At 48.2% G+C, this 21,796-nt stretch overlaps 1 protein-coding gene across 5 annotated transcripts in view; it reads left to right on the top strand.

The window, feature by feature from the left end:
* Positions 1–20,942, top strand: part of DCP1B (decapping mRNA 1B) — a 54,988-nt gene extending 34,046 nt beyond the window's left edge. For 2 of the 5 annotated variants that reach the window (XM_057702507.1, XM_057702512.1), the window contains 7 exons: positions 6,308–6,374; positions 8,542–8,683; positions 11,417–11,515; positions 13,493–13,621; positions 15,237–16,028; positions 18,402–18,650; positions 20,728–20,942. In XM_057702507.1, the coding sequence (XP_057558490.1) occupies positions 6,308–6,374; positions 8,542–8,683; positions 11,417–11,515; positions 13,493–13,621; positions 15,237–16,028; positions 18,402–18,650; positions 20,728–20,808 (1,559 nt within the window). In that variant the 3' untranslated portion in view covers positions 20,809–20,942. The remainder of the gene's footprint in view (positions 1–6,307; positions 6,375–8,541; positions 8,684–11,416; positions 11,516–13,492; positions 13,622–15,236; positions 16,029–18,401; positions 18,651–20,727) is intronic. The other 3 variants (XM_057702509.1, XM_057702508.1, XM_057702510.1) reach the window with 3 other exon arrangements.
* Positions 20,943–21,796: the final 854 nt, after the last annotated feature.

Raw genomic sequence — 21,796 nt, 5'->3', positions numbered from 1 at the left:
GAAAATACAAATCTAAATGGCCAATGAAACAGAATAAGTTGTTCCTGTTTATTTTTATTATTACCTGTGACTTTTTCTGCTTCCTAATTTTTTAAAATGTTTATTTACTCTGTTAAATCTCCTAGACTAAAGCAACTTTCCCCTGAACTAAATAAAATTAGGAAGTTAGTATATAATGGAGATTTCATGGGACATTTCATGAACCTGAGGACAGTAGCAGAGCTCAAGATTCCCATTTTGGGAGAATAAAGACCTCTGTGGAGACTTGGAAGGTCTAATGACATAACATGCATTAGTTAGAAATGAAAACTTTTTGAAAAATAAATCCATATTTTCCTCTGAAGATAATAAATTCTCATTTGTATTTGGAGATATATATTAATTTGATCCAAATTAGTGTAATGCTTTTGTTGAGAGGCTGCTTTTGTCATTATTTATGGCATTAACTTTGTAAGGAAGTTAATTTATTTAAAAAGAGGGAGGTTGTTTTTACTTCATGGTATTTGTTTAGGTTTTCTACTGTTTCCCCCAAAATGTTCATGAGTATTAGTCACCCATAAAAGAGAAGCTGCTTCTCATCTACTGTGAACCTTTCAGTATTTGGAGATCACAGGACCACTGATTTGTGAGGTGCAGTAAAACTATGTCACATGAAAAGAACCAGACCAGGGGCCAAAGATAACAGTGCTATGTAGACTCTAGGGGGCCAGGGAAGGTTTTGTTTTACAAGATCGTGTCCGTGTTTGGTCAGTGAAGCTGAGGCAGAAGGTGAATGAAAGAACATTAAAGGCATTAAAGAACATGCCAGAGGAATGCATTTTTAGTGCAAAGCATTCTGATTGGGGTAGAAGTACTGGGTCAGCACAGAGCAACCAAACGCAGCCTGTCTCCCGGTTGTGGATGCCAGAGCCAGCCTCACATCCCCTGCCCTCAGACACAGCAGGACCAGACAGCCCGCTTTCCACACGCCCTCCCTCCCTCCCTCCCCCTGCCCTTCCATCATTCCTTGGGTCTTTTTGAGAGTTCAAGTGAACCTTAGTTTAAACATGACGGATTCACATCTCTTATAACCAAGCCTACAAATCGTTCAAACATGAAAATTGTTTCAATACTTTATGTATTTCCTTTGTAAGGCTGGGGGAGAGGCGTATTTTATGGAAACAGATTGAACCGAGAAACATGACTGTGTCCATGAGAGAGACCACCCTCCTCAACTGGTGACGAAGGTGTTCGAACCGCACCCCTGCGCCCACCTCCAGCTCTGACGTTTCACGCCTCTCACTTTCTAATTGTTTAACTATCTTGTGATCTTTTGGAAGGATAGTAGCTGACCAAATGCCAGTAACCAGTCACCATCCATGGGGTCATGCTACAAAAACTGGAACAGGATAAATGGTACAAGGAATCAAGAAATTCCATATTCAAGCAAAGTCTCACAAACAAGTGTTTACACCAAATATATGATTAGATGTTCTTGGTCTTTCCACTGGGATTATTATTCCACTCATGTGCGAAAGACTTCATGAAAAGAGTGGGGTTTGAAGGAATTTGAAGATTTTGGCTTATCCTTAAGTGCTCAGAGGAGGTTTGTGTAATTTACACTGCCAGGTTTCCATGGCTTTCCTAGTGAAAAGAGAGAACTTAAATGCCTTCTTTGCTGCATACTGACTAAAAAAAAATATTTCCTATCCTTTTGAGAGAAATTAGTGAGATTCTTTTTAAAGCGAGTGAGGGGCGCGATTGGAGGGGGAGCGAGGAGGAGAGCATTACCGAATCAGACGTCCTTATCCTGCCTACATAAACGTCACCTATGCAATATGTCTTGTCTGCTTACTAAACTGTATGGAAACAGGCCCTGTATTTTAAAGTTGCACACACATTAGCATGAGTATTGTTAAAAGATTGCAAATCACCTTCATGACTTGGAGTTGGAAGTTATTTGAGGTCAAATACGGAACGAATGACAAATGTCTTAAAAGAAGAGATTTATAGAAATATTTGTTAAAACATAAACTAGGCGAGGTAAATCCCCAGAGAACCTCCAGAATGAACTCACGCACCACGCTAACGAGAATCAGAGATTTCCAAATGAAGGCACTTTCAAGGGCATTTGCTGTTCCCTTTATGACCACCTCAACTAGCCTCTTAAAATGTGATCACCTTTGGATTTTTCTGCTGGTGGCATTAAAAGAAAAGAAAATATCATTATCGAATACCGTCAGCTTGCTCTCTCCTGTCTGCTGTACCTACAGTATTCAGACATGAAATCTACCATGGAAATTTCACTTTCCTAATCTTTTGAGCAGAATTAAAAGGAAAATAGAAGTTGTTAATAGGTGGTGTTTTAACAGATATGTCCAGGTGATGGTACATTGCCAGTTGCCTCAAACATTGCTTTTTTCAACCAAGAATCTCCAAAGCGTGACATAAAACAGGACAGGGCAGTTTTAGGCAGAATTTCACAGCTGTGCTATTAAAGTCCTGTGTTCATCAACAGGAAGAAGATTGCCCCAAAAATGTGTTCTTAGCTTGGGGAAGTCACAATCTGGGCGTCATTAGACAGTTTAGAGCAAATTTCAACAGTCTTCCTATTCTTCTCTCCACTTTGGGGTTTCTTACCTCCAGGAGTGATGTAGGAACAGCTGAGCTGAGCCTCACGCACCACAGTGCCCTTAAAGCCCACGTGGGTCTCAGCAGGGCGGCTGGGCAGAGGCCGGTACCCAGGCGTGGCATGCGGAAGGAAGGCTCGCAGCATGGTGGGTCCCGGATTGCTCAGAACATCTCTCCTGGTCCTGTCTCAGTGCCCCACGAGGCTGCGCCCCGTGTCAGGCTACAGCGATCACTCCAAGTTTGAGAATGCCAGAACCACACCTTCTTCGGTCCTTTTCAACCTGATCTTCTTTCTTCCCTGCGGTGCCTGCTGCCCACCCCAGGCTGGCCTCACCCCGTGGCCACCTGGGAAAACTGGGGGTGAGACGTGATGGTTCTGTCAACCCGTCAGCTCCTCACCTCCCTGGCGGCGACGGGCTCTGGTTTGCATGGGTCACCAGCTGCTGCAATGCCCCTCTTGTGCAGGACAGAGATAGGCTGGTCCCAGCTGAAAACATGGGCCGGAGAGGCGGGAGCTGCAGCGGAATGTGGCTCACGCTGTGAAACTATTTTAAGGAGAAAAAGTTAGGCCCCGTTCTACATGTTATCTTGGTGCTGCTGCCTCTCAGGAGCCAGGCCTGTTGATAAATCTGTTTTTCCTTCTTGACTATTTAAATTGAACAAACTGCATGTTAACTGGGATGAAAAGAGCCGTTTCAAAGTGACCCCATTTGAAAGTCGGGTTGCTTTAGAGAAAAAGGTCAGGTCCTAAGGAAATCTCCACAACATCTCAGTAATGCTTCAGACCCAGCCTTCCCTTCCTCCCCTTCAACATCTGAGAGATGTTCTCACGGCATCTTCCCCCCTCCATCTGCATTTCAGTTTTCTCGTAGTAATAACATCATCAAACCGCTTTTCTATTTATATCAGCAGTTTCCTTGGCATCCGATCCTTATGAGAACCTAGTTCCTTATGTCAAATGCTACAAATGTGTAACATCCCCCCACAATGGCACCCAAAATATTTCTACTCATATGTTCTACTGATGAAACACAAGTGGCTGTTCTTCCCATACTACCGGGCTTCGGATTTCTTAGTTGTGTATTTTTCTCCCCTGCTACCTCTTTCCTCCTTTGATAGTTTTGGAAAATTGCATCTCCAAGGAAAGGAAGTTTTCACTGTAACCACAGAATAGAGCAGGATCCTTGTTTTGTAACGAGGACTAAAGCCTCCAAAACACACGACGTCTTCAGATTTTTTTAGTTGCTGAATGTTGGTGATCCAATCCGCTCTCGCTCATAGGAACACGGGGCAGGTGGGTCGGCATGTGGGAAGCTGTGGGGGCAGCCAGTGCTGGGAATTAGTGTCGACGGACAGGGGACAGCCCGGAATCAAGTTCTGAGAGACTCGCTTAATGATCTTGAGATGAAAGAATTTCTTTTTGATATTAAGGCTCTCAGAACATAGGCTTTAGAACGCAGACATTCTTTTTTCCAGAGTGTCCATGTATCAAAGAGGAGTGTGTGTGTTTCTAAGAGGACACAACGGTCTGATCTAGAAAAAGCTGCCCCGCCCTGCACGCGCAGGTAAGATAAAGATTCCTGGTGCACAAATCACACAGGAAGTCGACCCCATTTCACCTTTTGGCAGGTTGATAATTCAGATTTATAAGTTCCCTTTAAAGACGTCTGCTTGACACAGCACTAAAACGACATTTCCTGTACCCTTTGATTTCTGAACCTGTACTGACAAGAAACAGAAGCACCTGCCAAGTCATTGGTCAGTTGAAGGTGGGAGGAGTTGTCAAAATATCACAGCTGTTTTAATGACCAAGTAATATTCATGTAATTAAATATTTTGTAAGTTTAAGTTTTAAAAATATTTTCTTTTAAAAGCATATTTTGTTGGTTTCCATCACCCTATCATAACATGGCAGCTATTTCAGTGAAGGTTTTTTGCATGTATATGTAGTTAGTGTATTATTTATAGGATTAATACCACCAGGTCCTCAACTAGATTTTTTTTGGGGGGGCCCTTTATTGGAATATAATTGCTTTACACTCTTGTACCAGTTTTTGAGTACACCAAAGTGAATCAGCTGTATTTATACACATATCCCCATATTCCCTCCCTCCCGCAACTCCCCCCACCCTCCCCGTCCCGGCCCTCTAAGGCCTCACCCATCATCCAGTTGATCTCCCTGTGTTATACAGCAACTTCCCACTGGCTATTTATTTTACAGTTGGTGGTGAATATATGTCTATGCTACTCTCTCACTTCGTCCCAGCTTCCCCTTCGCCCCCTGCCCCCCCAACCTCATGTCCTCCAGTCCATTTTCTGCATCTGCATCTTTAGTCTTCTCTTGTCACTGGGTTCATCAGTACCATTTTTTTTTTTTTTTTTTAGATTCCGTATATATGAGTTAGCATACAATATTTGTTTTTCTCTTACTGGTTTACTTTACTCTGTATGACAGACTCTAGGTCTATCCACCTCATTATATATAGCTCCATTTCATTCCTTTTTATAGCTGAGTAATATTCCATTGTATGTATATGCCACATCTTCTTTATCCATTCATCTGTTGATGGGCATTTAGGTTGCTTCCATGTCCTGGCTATTGTAAATAGTGCTGCAATAAACATTACAGTACATGTTTCTTTTTGGATTATGGTTTTCTCTGGGTATATGCCCAGGAGTGGGATTACTGGCTCATATGGTAGCTCTATTTTTAGTTTTTTAAGGAACCTCCAAACTGTTTTCCATAGTGGCTGTACCAACTTACATTCCCACCAACAGTGCAGGAGAGTTCCCTTTTCAACTAGATATTTATAAATGTACTTTGGACCTATTTAGCCTTTGCTATAAAAATGACATAGACAAGTACTAAAGGATACAATTTGTTTGAAAATTATTAAGTGAATCAATAGCAACTATGTTACGCCACATTGTTCTTTCATTACTAAATCATTAAGCTAGAGTCCTATCTAATCTTTCAGCAGTTGTAAATATTCTGTGCAGACCCTTTGGAGTCAGAGATTTGTTACTGAATTTTATTTTTCCTGCACCAAATCCTCACTTAGGTCTTTCAAAGCCGATCTTTCAGTTACTAACGCCTTCCAGGGCGAAGGAGAAGGGAGAGAGGTTTCCAGGCCTAATTTGTGTGTCAGGTTTCTGATACTTAACAATGAAGATGGAGTGTGTGTGAGTGTGTGCAGGGCATGTGGAGGCAGTGACATTTCAGAGCTGGAGGTTGGAGTCTGTTCGTTCATTTAAGAAACATTCGGGGACTTCCCTGGTGGCACAGTGATTAAGAATCCACCTGCCAATGCAGGGGACATGGGTTCGATCCCTGGTCCAGGAAGCCACTCACTGCAACTAGAGAAAGCCTGCCTGCGGCAACAAAGACCCAACACAGCCATAAATAAATAAATAAATAAATAAATAAAAGCATTTGCCAAATACCTGTTGTGTTCAGGCGCTATATTTTTAAGGACAGCATACTTCAGTATGTGTCTGCGTGTGTGTGTGTGTGTGTATGCACACATGTGTGATCTCTGTGGGCCTAAAAATCCCCGTGTGAGATTTTCAAGCTTGAACTCCAGTGACTGGTTTCATTTATTCAATAAGTAGGTATTTTCCTCAAGATGGAAAGGGGATTTCTTTCCATTTTGTAGTTTTGAAGATGCTCATAACTGGTTTGATGTGTTTTTTGCAGTGTCCATTTATGGAATTTGGTTTTATGATAAGGAAGAATGCCAAAGAATTGCAGAGCTTATGAAAAAGTAAGTGCTGTGGGCTGAGTATTTGTCAGGACCTGTGCTTTGTTTGTATTTCTAAGTATACATAGCTACACTGTAACCTAAACAAAACAAGTCTCTGACAGCAGTCCTTTTCACCGTGATTAGGAGCACATTCACTATTACTTAATACATGAAAAATAAACAAATGACAATGTTTTACATTTCCAGTAGGTGAGATTTATTATGTAGAATGGTCACCTTCATTTTTTTTCTACACTTGTGAAATATCTGTAATATGAGATTTTCCAGATGGCAGATTTCCTTAATATTGGATTGGCCAAAAAGTTCATTTGGGTTTCCGTAAAATCTTATGGAGAAACCCCAAAGAACTTTTTGGCCAACCCAATATTATCCTCATTTGTAAATTAGCAGCTTTTTTCCTTGAAAAGTTATCAGTGTATCTCAGTGAAGAAAACATCCAGAGCCTTTCTAAAAGGCTGCCCCACATTCTCTGGGGTCCCCAAGTCCTTCCTGCCCTGAGGTCTGCCCGTGGGGCTCAGACCTCCCTCCCGTCAGACTCTGCGAGGGCTTCGGAAAGCCTTTATTTTCAGTTTCTTTGGAAATATCTGAGCTAATACTAGTTTAGTGATCAGTAGACAGTCTCTCTGTCTCTTTTGTGTTACTAGTCTCTTTTTCTATCAGTCTCACGAGGCCTTGTGATTCGTCCCAGTCTGCATGGGGGGAGACTGAAATGACTGTCTGCCTGGCCAGCTCTTGCTCCCCTGAGGACACTGAGAGGAGGCCCAGGTCAGCACGCTGTCTCCTCTGGGATCCGTCAACCCTTTGGCCAGTTCTGAGCCGCAGGGCTGCTCCCTGGGAGGCAGTCATTTCCCTGCACTTCTGCGGTTGGTTTAGAGCCTCGGAAAGAAATGAGTTTCCTGCACGTGCTGGATCTGAGCTGGGACTGGACTCGGCCGGACACGGGGTCTGGCTGCTGCCAGCACGGATTCCATAGAGCAGCTCCGTCTGCAAAAGAACTGCTTTTCCATTTTAAGTCCTGGGTCAAGGAAATGGCTAAAAAGTGACCCCAAAATATGGAATGTGGGGAGCACTTTTTTATAAATAAGATTGATTTCTGAAAAGCCTAGCTTTTAAGAGCTAATTTTAGGTAACCAGCTCAAGCTGCAGGTGGTGATTAAGTGTATTCAAACTGGTATTTACCACCATAACAGCTAGTTCCTAGAACATTCATGTTATTGCAAACTGCACAATGGATAATAATAGCAGGATTTCGTATAGATTAAAAAACACCCTGTTGCCCAGCCAAGAGGCCGCGTAAGGATTGTCAGATTCTGAGGTGATTCCTTCACAGCTGGGGCAGGAAACTGTTGGCTGGTGAGCAGCAGGCCGCTGACGTGTGGGGATTCCTGCCCATCCTCCCTTAGAACTGAACCGCTTAGTGAATCCTCAGATCTCTCTCCTGGTAAACTTCACGGCAATTTTGAAGGAGCATGAGCTGCAGACAGAGCCCACGGAAGGGAGAAGTACTCCTCTCAGCCTCCCTGCAGTGCAGAGGATTGATCTGGCTTCCCTTCTGTGTTGTTTTTGGAAAACAAAAGGCATTGTTCATGGCTGTGTTTTCACGCCTCCTCTCCTGGGGTGGAATCTTCGCTGTGTTTCTAAACCACCCAAGACGCAGGATTCGAGGGGCTGGAATCAAGGCATTTTGGAAGGAGGGAGAGACTCTCAATTTGCCATGCGGTTTGCCCAGGGTTTGAGAACCCAGAACTGGGTTTCCTCAGCAATTCATGGGTCCTTTCTAACGCTCTCAGTGAGGAATTGGCAAACTTTTGCTGAAAGAGACCAGTAGGGAATACTTTCGGCTTCACAAAGCCACCCAGCCTCCGTCCAAGCTGCTCAGCCCTGCCCTGGCTGTGTGACAGCTGCCCCAGGCCAGGTGTCATTAACTTTCTGTACAAAACTGGGGGGGGGGGGGGGGGGGGGGCGGGGAGCGACCCCACTCTAGATGTGTACGTGTGGTCAGTGTACTCAGGACCTCGGCTCCCATCTTCCTTCTCTCACGTCCAGCAGTCTTATTTCTAATATGATTATAACAAGATAAAAACAACTGGGTGAGAACCGGATGGTTTTAAAAACCAGCTGTGTTGAATTGGCTTTTCTGGTGTGGATTTCCCCTCTGTCTTCCTAGCCTCACTCAGTACGAACAGCTGAAAGCCCACCACGGAGCAGGAGGGGGAGCCGGAATGTCCCCCGTGAGCCTCCGCTCAGGAGAGGGCAAGGAGGTGGACATCTTGCAGATGCTCTCCAAGGCCAAAGACGAATACACAAAGGTGAGTCTTGCCTTCCCTGCGACTCACACTCAGATCCCGCGCTGGGAACCCGCCTGCTGAGGCGGACTTGGTGCCGTTCCTTGCGCCAAACAAGAGCGCGTGAGGAATGCCGTCTTTACTGGCTTTCAGTGGCTGAAGACGTTGTTTTTAAGTGGATTCAAAGGCAGCCCAAGAAATCACTTGCCTTCATGTATACAAATAGTCTCCAGTAAGAAGGTTTACTGGAAGACCCCATTGACAGTAACAACAAATTAATATAAATGTCTTTGGGATAAAATGAACAAGAAGTGAGTACAACCTGTATGGAATAATTGTGGCTGTCCTTGGCGGTACTAGGACATTAGCAGTAGGAAGGACGTCCAACCCTTTCCTCTGGAAATTGGTGGTCGTGGGAAGAATTAAGCATTTATCAGGTTGATGCAGGAAAGGCCTCCACCACAGAGCTCCAGCTGTTCAGTGTGGGTGGAAGGACAGAGCCTAAACCTCTGGAGGAGTAGCCGATTCAGGCCCGGGTCATCGGAAGTGTTAGTGCTGAGAGAGGTGGAGGGAAACCTGACCGCAGGCGGGTCGGGCAACCACCCACAGTGGTGGAAGGTCAAGTATGCGGCTCGCCTGGAAGTGTTCCTGCCAGAAGGGCTGATCCTGCACCAACGTCTTGAGCGCTAACAGAAATGACGGGGGAGGGGAATAGGGCAGGTAGAGAACAACTTAAATGGCCCTGGGAGGCAGTCAGAAAAGCCCTGCAGGGCGTGGGCTCCTTGGGGACAGCCACCCAGGCTTCTGCACGTGCCCTGGACGTGGTGTCAGAGGCTGCGCCCCTGGAGACAGACATCCTCCCACGGGCATCTCTGTGCTGAGTCTAGCATGCAGTCAGCACTGCCCGAGGGAGTGTTGGACAAGCATGAACACTGCATGGTTTCATCCTCCTCCCGTCACGACCTGGCCCAGATGCTTTCTTATCAGTAACAGTGAGCTCCGGATCCACTTTTTTTGTTTGTTTGATTCTTCAACAGCCATGAAGAGATGTTGCAGTGACTTAATTATACTTTACTAATTGTGCTATGTCACGCACAGTGAATCTTAATCTTAAAGGCGACATTTTTGCCCTCGAAGAACGCAGACTCTGTGAAGACAGCATAACAGAGGCCAGTAGATAAGAAAGGCAAAAACTGGACAAAAATTATTTTCTTCTCTTTCTCCCTCCTCTCAACACACTGACATGCACACACAAACACATACACTGTATTATTTATATTTTATGATGTTTTGACTTCTTAAAGATCTGGCTGGGGAGAGACTGCCCCTCCCCAGCCAGCCCACTGGGGGACAGTGGGTGATGTATGGCTCCCCGAGCCTCCTCCCATAGCTGTGTCTGAGTGCAGAGCACACGTGCTCTCAGAGGCCCTGGTGCCCGGTCCTGGGGACTGGCTTTAGACCGTCACTTTGTGCGGTCCCCACAATTCGCAGTGTTTCCCTATTTTGTTTGCCATTCAGAATCTATGTCTCCTTCAAGGCCCAGTAAAAATGCCACTTTGTACGTGAAGTTTTCCCACATCTCTTCATTCAAATCAGTTGTTCTTCCCACTGCATCACCAGCCTGTTATTCTTTAGAACGTGCTTTGTTCTTCCTCGTTTGTTACGTTTACGGCAACCACTCCCATGGCACATAAACTCATTGAGGTTGAAACTGTTCTATCCGTCATTATGTCCCCACAGACTGGTTGTGACAGTGTTGACATGACGTGCAGACAGAGGTCTAATCAGTGTGCAGGCTCTGCTTTTCTATAAAATCAAATACATGTCATAAATAACAGAAGAAGCTCTTCCTTCTGCCACCACCGGCCAGGTAACGTCAGGTTGCGTCCAGAAGCGCCTGCACGGTCACGTGACCCCTGGTCCACATCCTTCTCGGTTTCTCACTGCCCAGCATGTGAACCCTGAGCATCTCCGAGCACCCTGCCACGCAGCCTCGGGTGACCGTTCCAACCTCACTGCCTTCTGTTCCCGCTTCGCTGCAGATGCTGGAAACTACTCCCAGAGCAACAGTGCTGCTTCCTGAAAGTGCCTTCCCGCTCTCCCCAGGCTGCCGCTCTCCCCCGTTACTTACCTGGCAACAGGTGACATCTTGAAGGCTCACTTCCCGGGTTCTTTGTCCCTTGTGTGGTTTCTGATCTGCCCACCGGGTATATTTGCCCCCAGGAGTCCCCTCGTGCGCGGCAGGCCTTGCTTCACATTCGCCTTACGTTTGTGTCACCTGCCCTCCGAGCACACACAGACGCCCCAGAGAATGTGGGATCGGGAGTGAACCCAGGTACAGGAGAGGCAACATGGAAACAGTCTTTCCTCGGGATTCTCGCTGTGAGAAAGTGGATTTCCTTCCTTGAAAACTGGAAGTTTTCAAGAAGAGACAAAATGATGAGTACCAGGCATGTTACAGAAGAACTTCACCGCAAGTATTAGCCTGAGTGACTCTGAGGGCCTCTCCAACTCTGAACCTCGTAACTATAAAAATCCTGAAAAGTAAGAGGAGGAAGCATCTTGAGCTGGAGGTAGATAATATTGATAAAGTGAAGCCTGATGCACCAGACGCAACTTTTTACGTGAAGTTAATAAAGTAATTTGAAAACCTTGTTTTGGCCAATATTTTGTGTTTTCTCCCCAAAGAAACAACTTTCTGTGGATCTCTCCATGAAGTAGCCGTGCTGTGACTTTGAGCTTCCTCCTCCCTGTTAGGCTCGTGGTTGGGGTGCAAGTGAGCAGGGCGAGCAGCCAGTCCAGAGAGGTCTTGGGCCACGTACTGAGCCTTCAGAAGTGGACTGTTTGGAGGAACATGTATGTACACATATAAATGAATCACTTTGCTGCACACCTAAAGCTAACACAACATTGCAAATCAACGATACTGCAATAAGAAAAGTAAAATAGTAAGTGGACTGTTCTGTATTTAAGACTATTTTGTGTTTTGTGGCCTAAGGTAAGAATGAACAGTTGTCCTCTGGCTAGAAATCTGACTTATTTATGTGACATTAAAGAAATTATTGTGTTCAATGAGAAAATTCAAGAGTATAAAAAAATAAAACTACCCATAATCCTACCACTCAAACATGTCTACTTTTATCACTTTTAGTGTATTTTTCTCAAGACTTTTTTCCCCTCATGGATACACATCTCTGTGTGATAAAACGGGCTCGTGTTACATAATTGTTAAGGCCTCTGGTTCTCCGTGAAGAATCCATTATACTTTTTCCAACTCTGTGTGTTTTTCCAAGTATTTTAAAGTCATTTGGTCGGGAGAAGCATAGAAACTGAAAGAACTGGAAAATGAGCTGCAGACTGTTGAGGTCAACAGTGTTTTGTTCTGAGCACCTTTTACACGAAAGTGAAGCCTCAGTGGTAGGTGGCCCGTCGTAGTGACACAGAAAGCAGCTTCTTTCTGGCTGTTTTCCTCGGAGGGTGCTGTCTGTGGCCCACATGGACAGGTGCAGAGTGGAGCAGTTTGCAACCCAAGCCCTGACCATAGACAGGGCCACTTGCAGAAGTGAGCTGAGCGGCCACTTTCTTCTGCTTAGCTAGCCAGTGGTAAAGGCTTTTCATGCCCACAGTTTATCCGTGACTGTATCTGAGCCTGTACCCTTATCTTGCGTTGGTGATCCACGTCTGAGAAGCCAGGCCAGTGGGTCCTGCAGCCATCATTCGCCTAAGAAGAATTAGAAGTAACATTTTATGACTCGTAAATACAGTGATTTAACGTGCCATTTAATACTAGTGCCAAATATGCAAAATATTGGCAGAAAATAATTAGTCCTTTGTGCAGTTAACTTTACACACCTGTGTGAGTGTGGTGGTGATCGGCCCCAGGCCCCCACACTTTGAGTAGAAAATGCAGCCAGTAGCCGTAAAGCACACCGGAACCGTGGGGCCCCAGGGACAAGGCTGCGTTCATAGCCATTCCGCGTGGGGACAGTGAGGTGTGTCCTGGCCTGAGGGCGTGACTGTGCAGTTGGAACTAATGACACCGCAAAGTCCACAGTGCAGAAGGCCACGTTTTACAGTGAGTTTTACTTGGTGTTTCAACAAGAGAGACACAGATGTCACAATTGTGCTCTCTCTGTCACGAATCCTACTGTGTGAGCGAGCAGTTGCCCGGTTGGTTAGGTTCATGTGTGGTGATGACTCGGGATCTGACACGATGAGGCTCACCTCTTGTCTCTTTCTCTGTGAAATTCTAATTTGTAGTGAGCGGCTCCGAACGCTCAGATTTGAATTATTCTGTTTATGCAAAAAGTCATTTATTAAATAAAGGTGATGTTAGTAGTTTTTAAATCAGTGATTTGAGTCAGCTTTACCTTTTGGTTTATAGACCGAAAAGGGTTAGTTGCTTTGAGGATGCAGCGCTCCAATTTTAAGTCAACTGCTAGAGGTGTGTAGAGCCCTCCCGTGACCCAGACGAGGCACCAAGGGAGCGTTTCCACGGCTGTTTATCACTGACGCGCAGGAGACGCTGTTTAAACTGCCACTTCTCAGGCAGACCTGCAGCCTTTCACTCATCCAAGCGTCTCAGGGCCTCCCGGTCCTGCAGGCTGATCGAATACTTTAGGGTGCTGAATTGTGCAACTCAGAAAAAATTCAGTTTGAATTTGATTTACACTCAAATATAGCTCATACCAGAGGAGAATAAGGGATTTTCCTTTGTACACGGAAATCTATTTTTTTTAAGTACCAACTAGATAAAGAGCAAGAAGGTGTATTCTTTTTAAAATATTAAAGCTTCTTTTACACCAAAAATGAGGTTCTTTTTTTCCATTTCAGTGTAAAACCTGTTCTGAACCCAAACAGATCAGCAGCTCGTCCGCCATCCACGACAACCCCAATCTCATCAAGCCGATTCCAGTGAAGCCTAGCGGGAGCCGGCAGCAGCGCAGCCCTCGGCCCAGCCAGGTGCACAGTTCTCTGCTCTCCGCCCGGGCCTCTGTGGGGTTCCCGAGGGACCTTGGCCCGGAGTACGGTCAGGGTGGGTCCTGTGCTGTGCAGGTGCCCTAAGGTCAATCTGAGGGACAGAGATTTCAAAGCAAAGATTTTGTCATTATTAATAATTTGCTCTTCTTAGAAAGTTGTTACAGTTTTTTGGCATTCCCCTTACTCTGTGCTAATCCCTTGTGGACTTGAACTCCTTAGAGAATAATGTATTCTAGAAAGACAACAACCTAACATCACGTCAGAGCCGTATCCTTCCAAGGTCAGCAGCTGGTTTCCCACGGCCACTGAGGGAGCCACAGCCCACGAGCCCCCATGGTGCCAGGTTCGGGGCAGGCACTGTGTGTGCACGTGGGATTCCTGGTCTAAGGACTGGTGTCAGATCCCCCTTTAGACCCCGTGACTTGTCTTTGTATTTGTATCTGAGATGTAAACACCACAGTGCTTTCTGTGTGAGTATATACATTTTTCAGAAGAGTCCAGCTTTAGCACAGTTGCTAATCTGCAGTGCCATCACTGACTGTGGGTATAGTGTGGCTGTTTCCAGTTCTTATGGTTATTCCTCAGGAAGGGTTTTGTTTTTTTTTTTAAAGGAATTGGTTTAAATCAATTTTGAAAATGAACATGGAGCCAAAAGACATAAAGAGTGGCTAATGTAAGCCTTATATTGAATTTTAAAAAAAAATAAGTCTTCTCTGGTTATCTTTTAGCTTTTATTATAAGTTTGCTTTTCATGGACATTTTTTATTTTAAGAGAGAAACCGGAATATATTGACTTTAAAAGAAACGCGTGTTTTCTTAGCCCAAGAAGAGAGAAAGCAGCGGCAGGAGGCCCAGACGACACAGGGAGGGGAGGAAGTGGGTTGGTTAGGCCACGGTTCGTGGGAAGGGGGGGAGGAGGTGGAGTTTACGCATCTGACGGGTTGTTAAAGCTACTATTATGTAGTTGAAAGGATCAAGTTGGAGTAAATGACTTAGGACTTTCCAGCTCTAAGTTTCTATAATTCTGTGGAGGACTTCCAGGAGTTTTGAAGTCCTCGCGTTTCTGCGTGTCCTCGGCGTCTTCCATCTTTGCAGGAATAGACGGGCTTCCTGTGGAAGAGATCATTTGCCTTGTAGTGTCTGAGATTTTGTGCCACAGTGGCCCCCAGCCTGTGAACCCCAGGCCTATCAAGCATTATATGCCTGTTTATCAATCAACAGATACTGAGAGACTTACCTTGAGGTCCAGTGGTTATGGCTCTGTGCTTCCACTGCAGGGGGGCACAGGTTCGATCCCTGGTCAGGGAACTAAGATTCCCCCCATGACACATGCCAAAAAAAAAAAAAGAAAGAAAGAAATCAACAGATACTGAAATATAATAATAGCTGTCTTGGGGTGGGAGGGAGAAGGCTGTGAAAAATTTTGACCTTAAAAGGGAGGTCCCAGATGTGTAAAGTTTATCATTAAGCTTTTTCATCTCTCTTACTTAATCCTTTGTAAATAGAAGAAATCATCAGATAGGTAAATTCTGTTTTATTCTCCCCACATAACCAAATTGTATGTGGACCCGTTTTGAGACGTGTTTATTTTTTGCAGACCCTAGACCCTGAACCCCAACACCTGTCCTTGACGGCTCTCTTTGGGAAGCAGGACAAAGCTATGTGTCAGGAAGCCACGGGACCTCCGCAGACCCTCCACCAGCAGCAGCAGCAGCAGCAAGAGAAGCTTCCGATTCGGCAGGGGGTCGTCCGCTCCCTGTCCTGTGAGGAACCGCGAAGACACTCGCCCCCAGTCGAGAAGCAGCTCTGTCCAGCCATCCAGAAGCTCATGGTCAGGAGCTTGGACCTGCAGCCACTGGCAGAGCTGCCTGAGAGCCGGCCCTGCAGAGATGCCATCAGGGTGGCCTGTGCTGGGCCTGCCCGGCCAGGGTCTCCCCGCAGCTCCTCAGCCTCCCACCGCACACATGGTTCCTCTGTGACTCAGAACCCACTGGACCAGTTCCAGAGCATCCCCGGGGCCAAGAACAGGTGCGACTCTGGGGCACCGGTACCTGCCGGCTCAGCTGCCACCCCCACGGCCACTGCCAGGCCAACCGGTCTCAGTGGTAGCGCCCTCCCGCCACAGACGCTGGGGCCCCGGGCTCTCTCGAGGCCAGCGCCCCCTGGCCCTGGCCCTGGCTGTCAGCCCACAGGGGCTGATGAGGTCTCCCCACGGGAGCTGCTGCAGAAGCTTCAGGCGGTGCAGCAGGAGCAGCAGCTGCCAGTGCCCGGTCGCCCTGCCCTGGCGGCCAAGTTCCCCGTGGCCACCCTGAGCACTGGAGCACGGAACCCCCTGGAGTCCTGGAGGGACCAGACCCCCAGCGCGGAGCAGCAGGCTCCCCTCCTTCAGGTAGGTGGCTGCCAGGGTGGAAGGTGTTGCCAGGGCACAGGGAGCTCAGGACGTTTCTGTGCAGGACGAGGGCCACAGCCACGTCTGCACACCTAGACCCCGACTTCGCCTCCTGTCTGGAAGGGAATCTGGTCTTTGCCCACTAATCTGGGATCTTCCCCCTTTCAGAGATGCATCATTCCTAGAGTTAAGACTTCATGTCACGAGGTTTGAAGGCGTGTACATTGACATGGGAAAAGCCCAAATCTTTGACTTTGGAAACCTAGGATCTGAAATCATTTGAAATCACTTGGGGTTGCCAGACACCTGACCTCATCTGGTTATTTCAGTCCACAGTAGATCATTGTGTGTTCATTATCCAGTCTGCGCTTCCAAGCACTGACTGCGGGCCCGGCCCCTGCTACACATGGTATGTGGAATGAGGAGCTGGGTGCCCTGCCCCTGCCCGCGGGCACTTGAGGTCAGCAGAAAAGCAGGTCACTGACCCCAGAAGGTGCAGCCTCCTTGTCTGTCTCAGCAGGTGTAGCTTAATGAGGCTCAGGAGAAAGAGAAGGCTGCCATCTGACACCCCACCACAACGACGTACACACTGATTGACAGAGAGGGGACATGTTGTCATTCTTAGAAATGTTCTGTCCTCCAGGGAAAATGCTTCTCTGTGGTCACTAGTAACTTAGAACAGTGAGAAAACCAAAAGCTTTTCCATTTTTTCTCTGCCTGTGGGTATCATCTGGAGATCTGTTGGATTTTTTTTTTCCATTTGGATTGGTTACAAATTCATTGAAAATGCATTGGGTTTAAAAATTAGGAAGCTTTGGGCTTCCTAGGTGGCGCAGTGGTTGAGAATCCGCCTGCCAATGCAGGGGACACGGGTTCCATCCCTGCTCCAGGAAGATCCCACATGCCCCGGAGCAACTAAGCCCGTGTGCCACAACCATTGAGCCTGTGCTTTAGAGCCCATGAGCCACAACTATTGAGCCCATGTGCTGCAACTACTGAAGCCCACGTGCCTAGAGCCTGTGCTCTGCAACAAGAGAAGCCACGGCAATGAGGAGCCCCCGCACCACAACAAAGAGTAGCCCCCACTCACCGCAACTAAAAGAGAGCCCGCACACAGCCAAAAAGACCCAACACAGCCAATAAAATTAATTAATTAATTAATTAAAAAATTAGAAAGTTTTCCCTATTTATTATGTGTATCCTCATTGGTCCTTCCGTCATATTTTGGCAAGCAGCTTATAACAGTGCCTCAGAAATCTTTCACTTTTTGGAACAAAGACCATAGGTGTGGAGCACAGTCTTCGTGTTTATGAGACTGTGGGTCAAAGTGTTCTTGTCTGTTATTGATGAGAATCTCAAACCTGCTGCTGTAGAGACAATGGTTGTTCCCCACCCTCATCATCACTTCAGTGTAACATTGCCCCGCTTCTTCTGCTTTTCTTCCTGAGGATTTAGGTTGGACACTGGGAATTTGGGGCTAATCTTTGGCAATCGCCCTCTGTGGGCACGTCCCCTTACAGTGCTCGCAGGGTGCAGAGCCGTGGTGCTCTCGTGACCGGCTATGAAGCCACCTCTCCTCCAAACAGCAAATAGGGACAGTTAAACAAACAACCGCCTTCCTCCAGGCTACTTTCTGCCCAAGAAGATGCCAAGGGAGTGATTGTGAAATTACAGCACCTCCTAGATTCCTGGCCTCTATGCCTTGTTCTCATGAGCTCTTGGGGGCCTCCAGTGGCTGACACTAATGTTCTTTTTTCTCACCTGAGCTGGAAACAAATGAGAGGCTGTAGGAGTCAGGTGGGGTCAGATGTCACCTGCACAACTGGAGACACTATTGGAAAACTTGGTTTTAGGTCTGGTGGCCAAGAGAGACAGACAAACCAGCCCAGATAGACAGGTCCCCTGCACGCCTGCATGAGTAGCCCCCAGGGATGCCTCTGAGACCTGAGCGCAGAGAATCAGGAGGTGGCAGTGACCCTGCCGCCCTGGCCACCCTGCCCGTGCCAGGGAAGGGAGGAGGTGGCAGCTGGTGGGGCCCTCACAGCAGAAACGCAGGGCCACAGCCGGGCAGGGACATGGACGGCCAGCCCTGAGGGAAAGGCCAGGATCCTAGATGCGTGTCCCCAAGCGATGACAGGAAGCCAGAGAAATGAGGTGCTACTCCGAGCACAACTTAACCTGCCATGGGGACCACAGCCAGGACAGCAGACGCGGGGCTACCGGTGCTGTCGAGGGAGGTACCTGCAGATGGAGCCCAGCCTCCTGTTGGCTGCTTTAACCCCGAACCCCACAGTGTCCTCCGTGCTCTCCGCACCTTCCATGTGCACGAGCCGCCCTCACCCGCCCGCCCGTCTCCCCGTTTCCCACCCTCAGGTCCTCTCACCCCGGCGCGTCCCGGCCGCTGCAGCCCCGTCTCCTCTCGTGTCGCCCCTGGTGTTCACGCAGCCTCCCTGGGCTCCGCCACCAGAGAAGAGCAATGGGCTTCTGCCCATGGGAAGCCAGGACCCAGCTGCCGCCCCCACCGGCCTCCTCCTGCCCCTGCGGACGCCAGAGCCCCCTGGGACCCCAGGCAGCGCCCTGACCAAGCTGCAGCTCCAGGAGGCCCTGCTGCACCTCATCCAGGTAGGAGGCGCTGCCTGCTGCGGCCAGCCTGCTGCCCTGCTGGTGTCTAGTGCCCACTCCCTGCTCCCCAAGATGAAGAGGGCCATGCAGCAGCTCACCCTGAACCCCAGCGCTTCTGAAGGAGGTGCAGAGACTAACCGTGGCTCTGAGTGTGTCCACTCCTTAAGGGTGTTGTAATTTGGAGGATTGACTAAGTCCTCAAGTGCCACCCGGCAGAAAAGGAGGAGGTGAAGCAACCCCTGGGAGGGTTCCAGGTCTGCGGGCTGTCGGGAACCAGAAGGGAGCAGAGGGGAGGGCTGCCCTGAGCCCGTGGCAGCGTCTGGGCTGCTGCAGGGGAGGAGGCAGCTGAGGCGGCAGAAACAGCTGTGACAACAAAGGCGTATTTTATAGACGATGTTGAAGCCTGCCAGTGAGGACAGGCTGGGATGGCTTCCTCGTGCCTCTGTGGGTAATAAGAGCAGTGACCCGTGTGTAGAGCTCTGTGCCAGGCCCGGTGTTAGAGACAGGACGCCGAGGCTGAGGGACTGAGCTGAGGTCACCGGCCAGTGGGTGGCGGAGCAGGGCCCAGCCTGGCTGCTGAGCCCCCTCCCACCCCAGGCACACTACAGGCCTCGCGAAGCGCAGCGCGCTTGCCCAGACAGACCACGGACACCACAGCCCACGCATTTAGGTATCTTTTTGGCAGACGGTCTTTAAGGTTTTTGTGGCACGTTGCTTGACGGCCAGGTGACCTTGAGAGAGTGGCCAGCACTTTTGCACTATCTCTTCTTACTCAAAAAAGACTGTCGTCTCCATTCGTAAGAATGTTCTTTTAAAGGTAACGTATTTTAGAGAGAAGGAAAGGAATGGGGCCAAAACCAGCATCTGTGTGAAAGAGTAGCAATCTGCTAAAGACGGCGACACGTGATCTGACCTTACTAATTCATAAATAAGGGTATTTTCCACCTTTTCTCGAAGCCATTCATGAGACGTTCATGAGGACCTAGGTAGGACATCTGTAAACTGTGAGCAATAAACAAAAAACCCTTAAATCTGAGTGTAATAGTTCCATATTTCTTCTGGCTTATTCTGTTTGGTAACATTGTTCCAAAGATCTCTGTGCAGGAATGGAGACCCCCAAAGTCTGGAGCAGCCCCCTGACCACACTAGCTAGAGATCATGTGTCTGTTCCCTGCACCCGGCCTGTGTTTCACATTCCCGGTGCCTTAGACGGCATCTTCCCATGAGCCACTGGGAGTCACTCAGGCATTCAGCTTTGGTCTCTGCCTGCTGTCAGGACACAGGCTCCTTCACGGAGCCTTTGCAGGAAAACCAGGGTAGCGTGGCTCCCTCTCCCTGTGTGAGAACCACGCTGGCCCCGTGCAGGGGAGGCCAAGCAGGAGTGTGGAACGTGGGTGCATCGCCAGAGTGTTAAAGGATGGGGTGGGAGGGAGCCGTCTCCAGCATCAGGAACAGAAAACCACTCACTGGGGGGCCTGTGGTTCTCTCGGTCCCAAGAAGGACAGGCGCCCAGAGCCTGCAGCCTCGGCGCGGCCCGCTTGCCAAGCCCAGAGCTCTCTGTAGCTAACGGGGGTGGCGCGCTGGCTCTAGCGGGGTACAAGCCAGATGCAAGCGCACTGGCAGTTTTAAGTTACACCCACAACGAAGGCACCCCTTGTGGGCGATTCAGGAGGTCTCTCAGATCCAGCAGCGACCTCCCAGGCAGGCTTGGAAGACGGAGCTGGGTGATGTCCTCCTCGTGCAGCTTCCCGGGGGCCCCATGTCTCTCCACACAGCAGACCAGGCTTCCCCGGAGCCGGCCTGCCCCGTGCTGCCCCGAGGCTGGTGCCCGCCTGAACTGCAGGCCACGAGCACCTGCTGCGTCCCAGGCTGACCGCTGAGGACCAGCAGCTGACCCTTCTGGCCTGGCCTGCAGCCCCACCGACTAGTCAGCTTAAAAAGCAGCCGCTGTGAGTGCACACAGGTGGAGAGGAGCACCTTAGGATCAAGGTGCCACTTCAGCTCCAAGTCAGAGCAAGCCTCTGGTTTCTGCCAATCAAATCACATCCCTCTGGGGCTTTTGATTTTTGTTTTCCAGAATGACGACAACTTCTTAAATATAATCTACGAAGCTTATCTCTTCAGCATGACACAAGCGGCCATGAAAAAGACTCTGTGAAAGCAAAATATTTTAAGACTGATTTCCAAGGCCCTTCGGCTCAAGGTTCTTTCATGTCAAATGTTGTTTCCCTAAATGTTTCTGCCTTTTTTTTAAAGTGTGTGTTATATGAAGTAAAATGTTTCAGACTTTTTTCACTCAAACTTTTCATTGTATCATTCAGTGCACTTGGTACCAAGGATAGAGTAGGTAGGAAAAGTCCTTTGCTCATATCACACAGTAAATGTCAAGCTTAAATTATTTTTTCTTACATGTACTGGGCCATTTCTAGACGAGTTATCACTCTGTGGGAAGGGCTGTTCTGGGAACATGGGTTTTTTTTATTAGCAGCTCCAGTTATTTCTGGAACTTGGAGAATGTGCCAACCGCCAGGTGGCAGTGTCGGCCCGTGACCGCCGACGCACCTCGTCAGCCTCCCCGACCTCGCCAGCCTCGCCAGCCTCACCAGCCTCGCAAGTAACAAGGCAAATGATTTTCCAAAGTAAACATTTCATTTGTAAACATTAGTGGGCATGTTTTCCCTGGGCTTTTGAAAGGAAATGATATCTAAAGGTATTTACCACTAGTTTCTACGGGGGAGTTGTTCCAGGAGTCCACAAATGCCCCAGGTTTCCAGCAGCACTGCATCTGTCCAGCCTTCCAGCAGAAACCTGCCTCTGCTTCCAAGGAAACGTTTCGTCATTTCCAGCAAAACGTGCTGAGAGGAAGGTCACAGAAGATTTTAAAGCCAGTTCTTAGCCTCTACAGGGAGGCAGGGGACCATGGGGCACGACAGCAGAGATTCTTCAGGCTGTGGAGCAGATTGACTTGTGTTCCTGGAGACAAGAGGCTTGCTCTTGGGGGCAGGCAGGAGGCAGGAGAGCTGCAGGCCCAGGAATTAGTCCCTGCTGAGCATTGGAGATAAAGTAAGCTTTGCGTTTCTATCTCCCTGTTTATTCTTGGGCCATAAAAAGATCTCTAGACGCCCACACAAGAGCCGGGCCTCATT

The sequence above is a fragment of the Hippopotamus amphibius genome, chromosome 12 (assembly GCF_030028045.1).
Source record: "Hippopotamus amphibius kiboko isolate mHipAmp2 chromosome 12, mHipAmp2.hap2, whole genome shotgun sequence".
Lineage (NCBI taxonomy): Eukaryota > Metazoa > Chordata > Mammalia > Artiodactyla > Hippopotamidae > Hippopotamus > Hippopotamus amphibius.
Note: the sequence above shows the minus strand (reverse complement) of the source record. Positions and strands in the feature narration are given on the sequence as shown.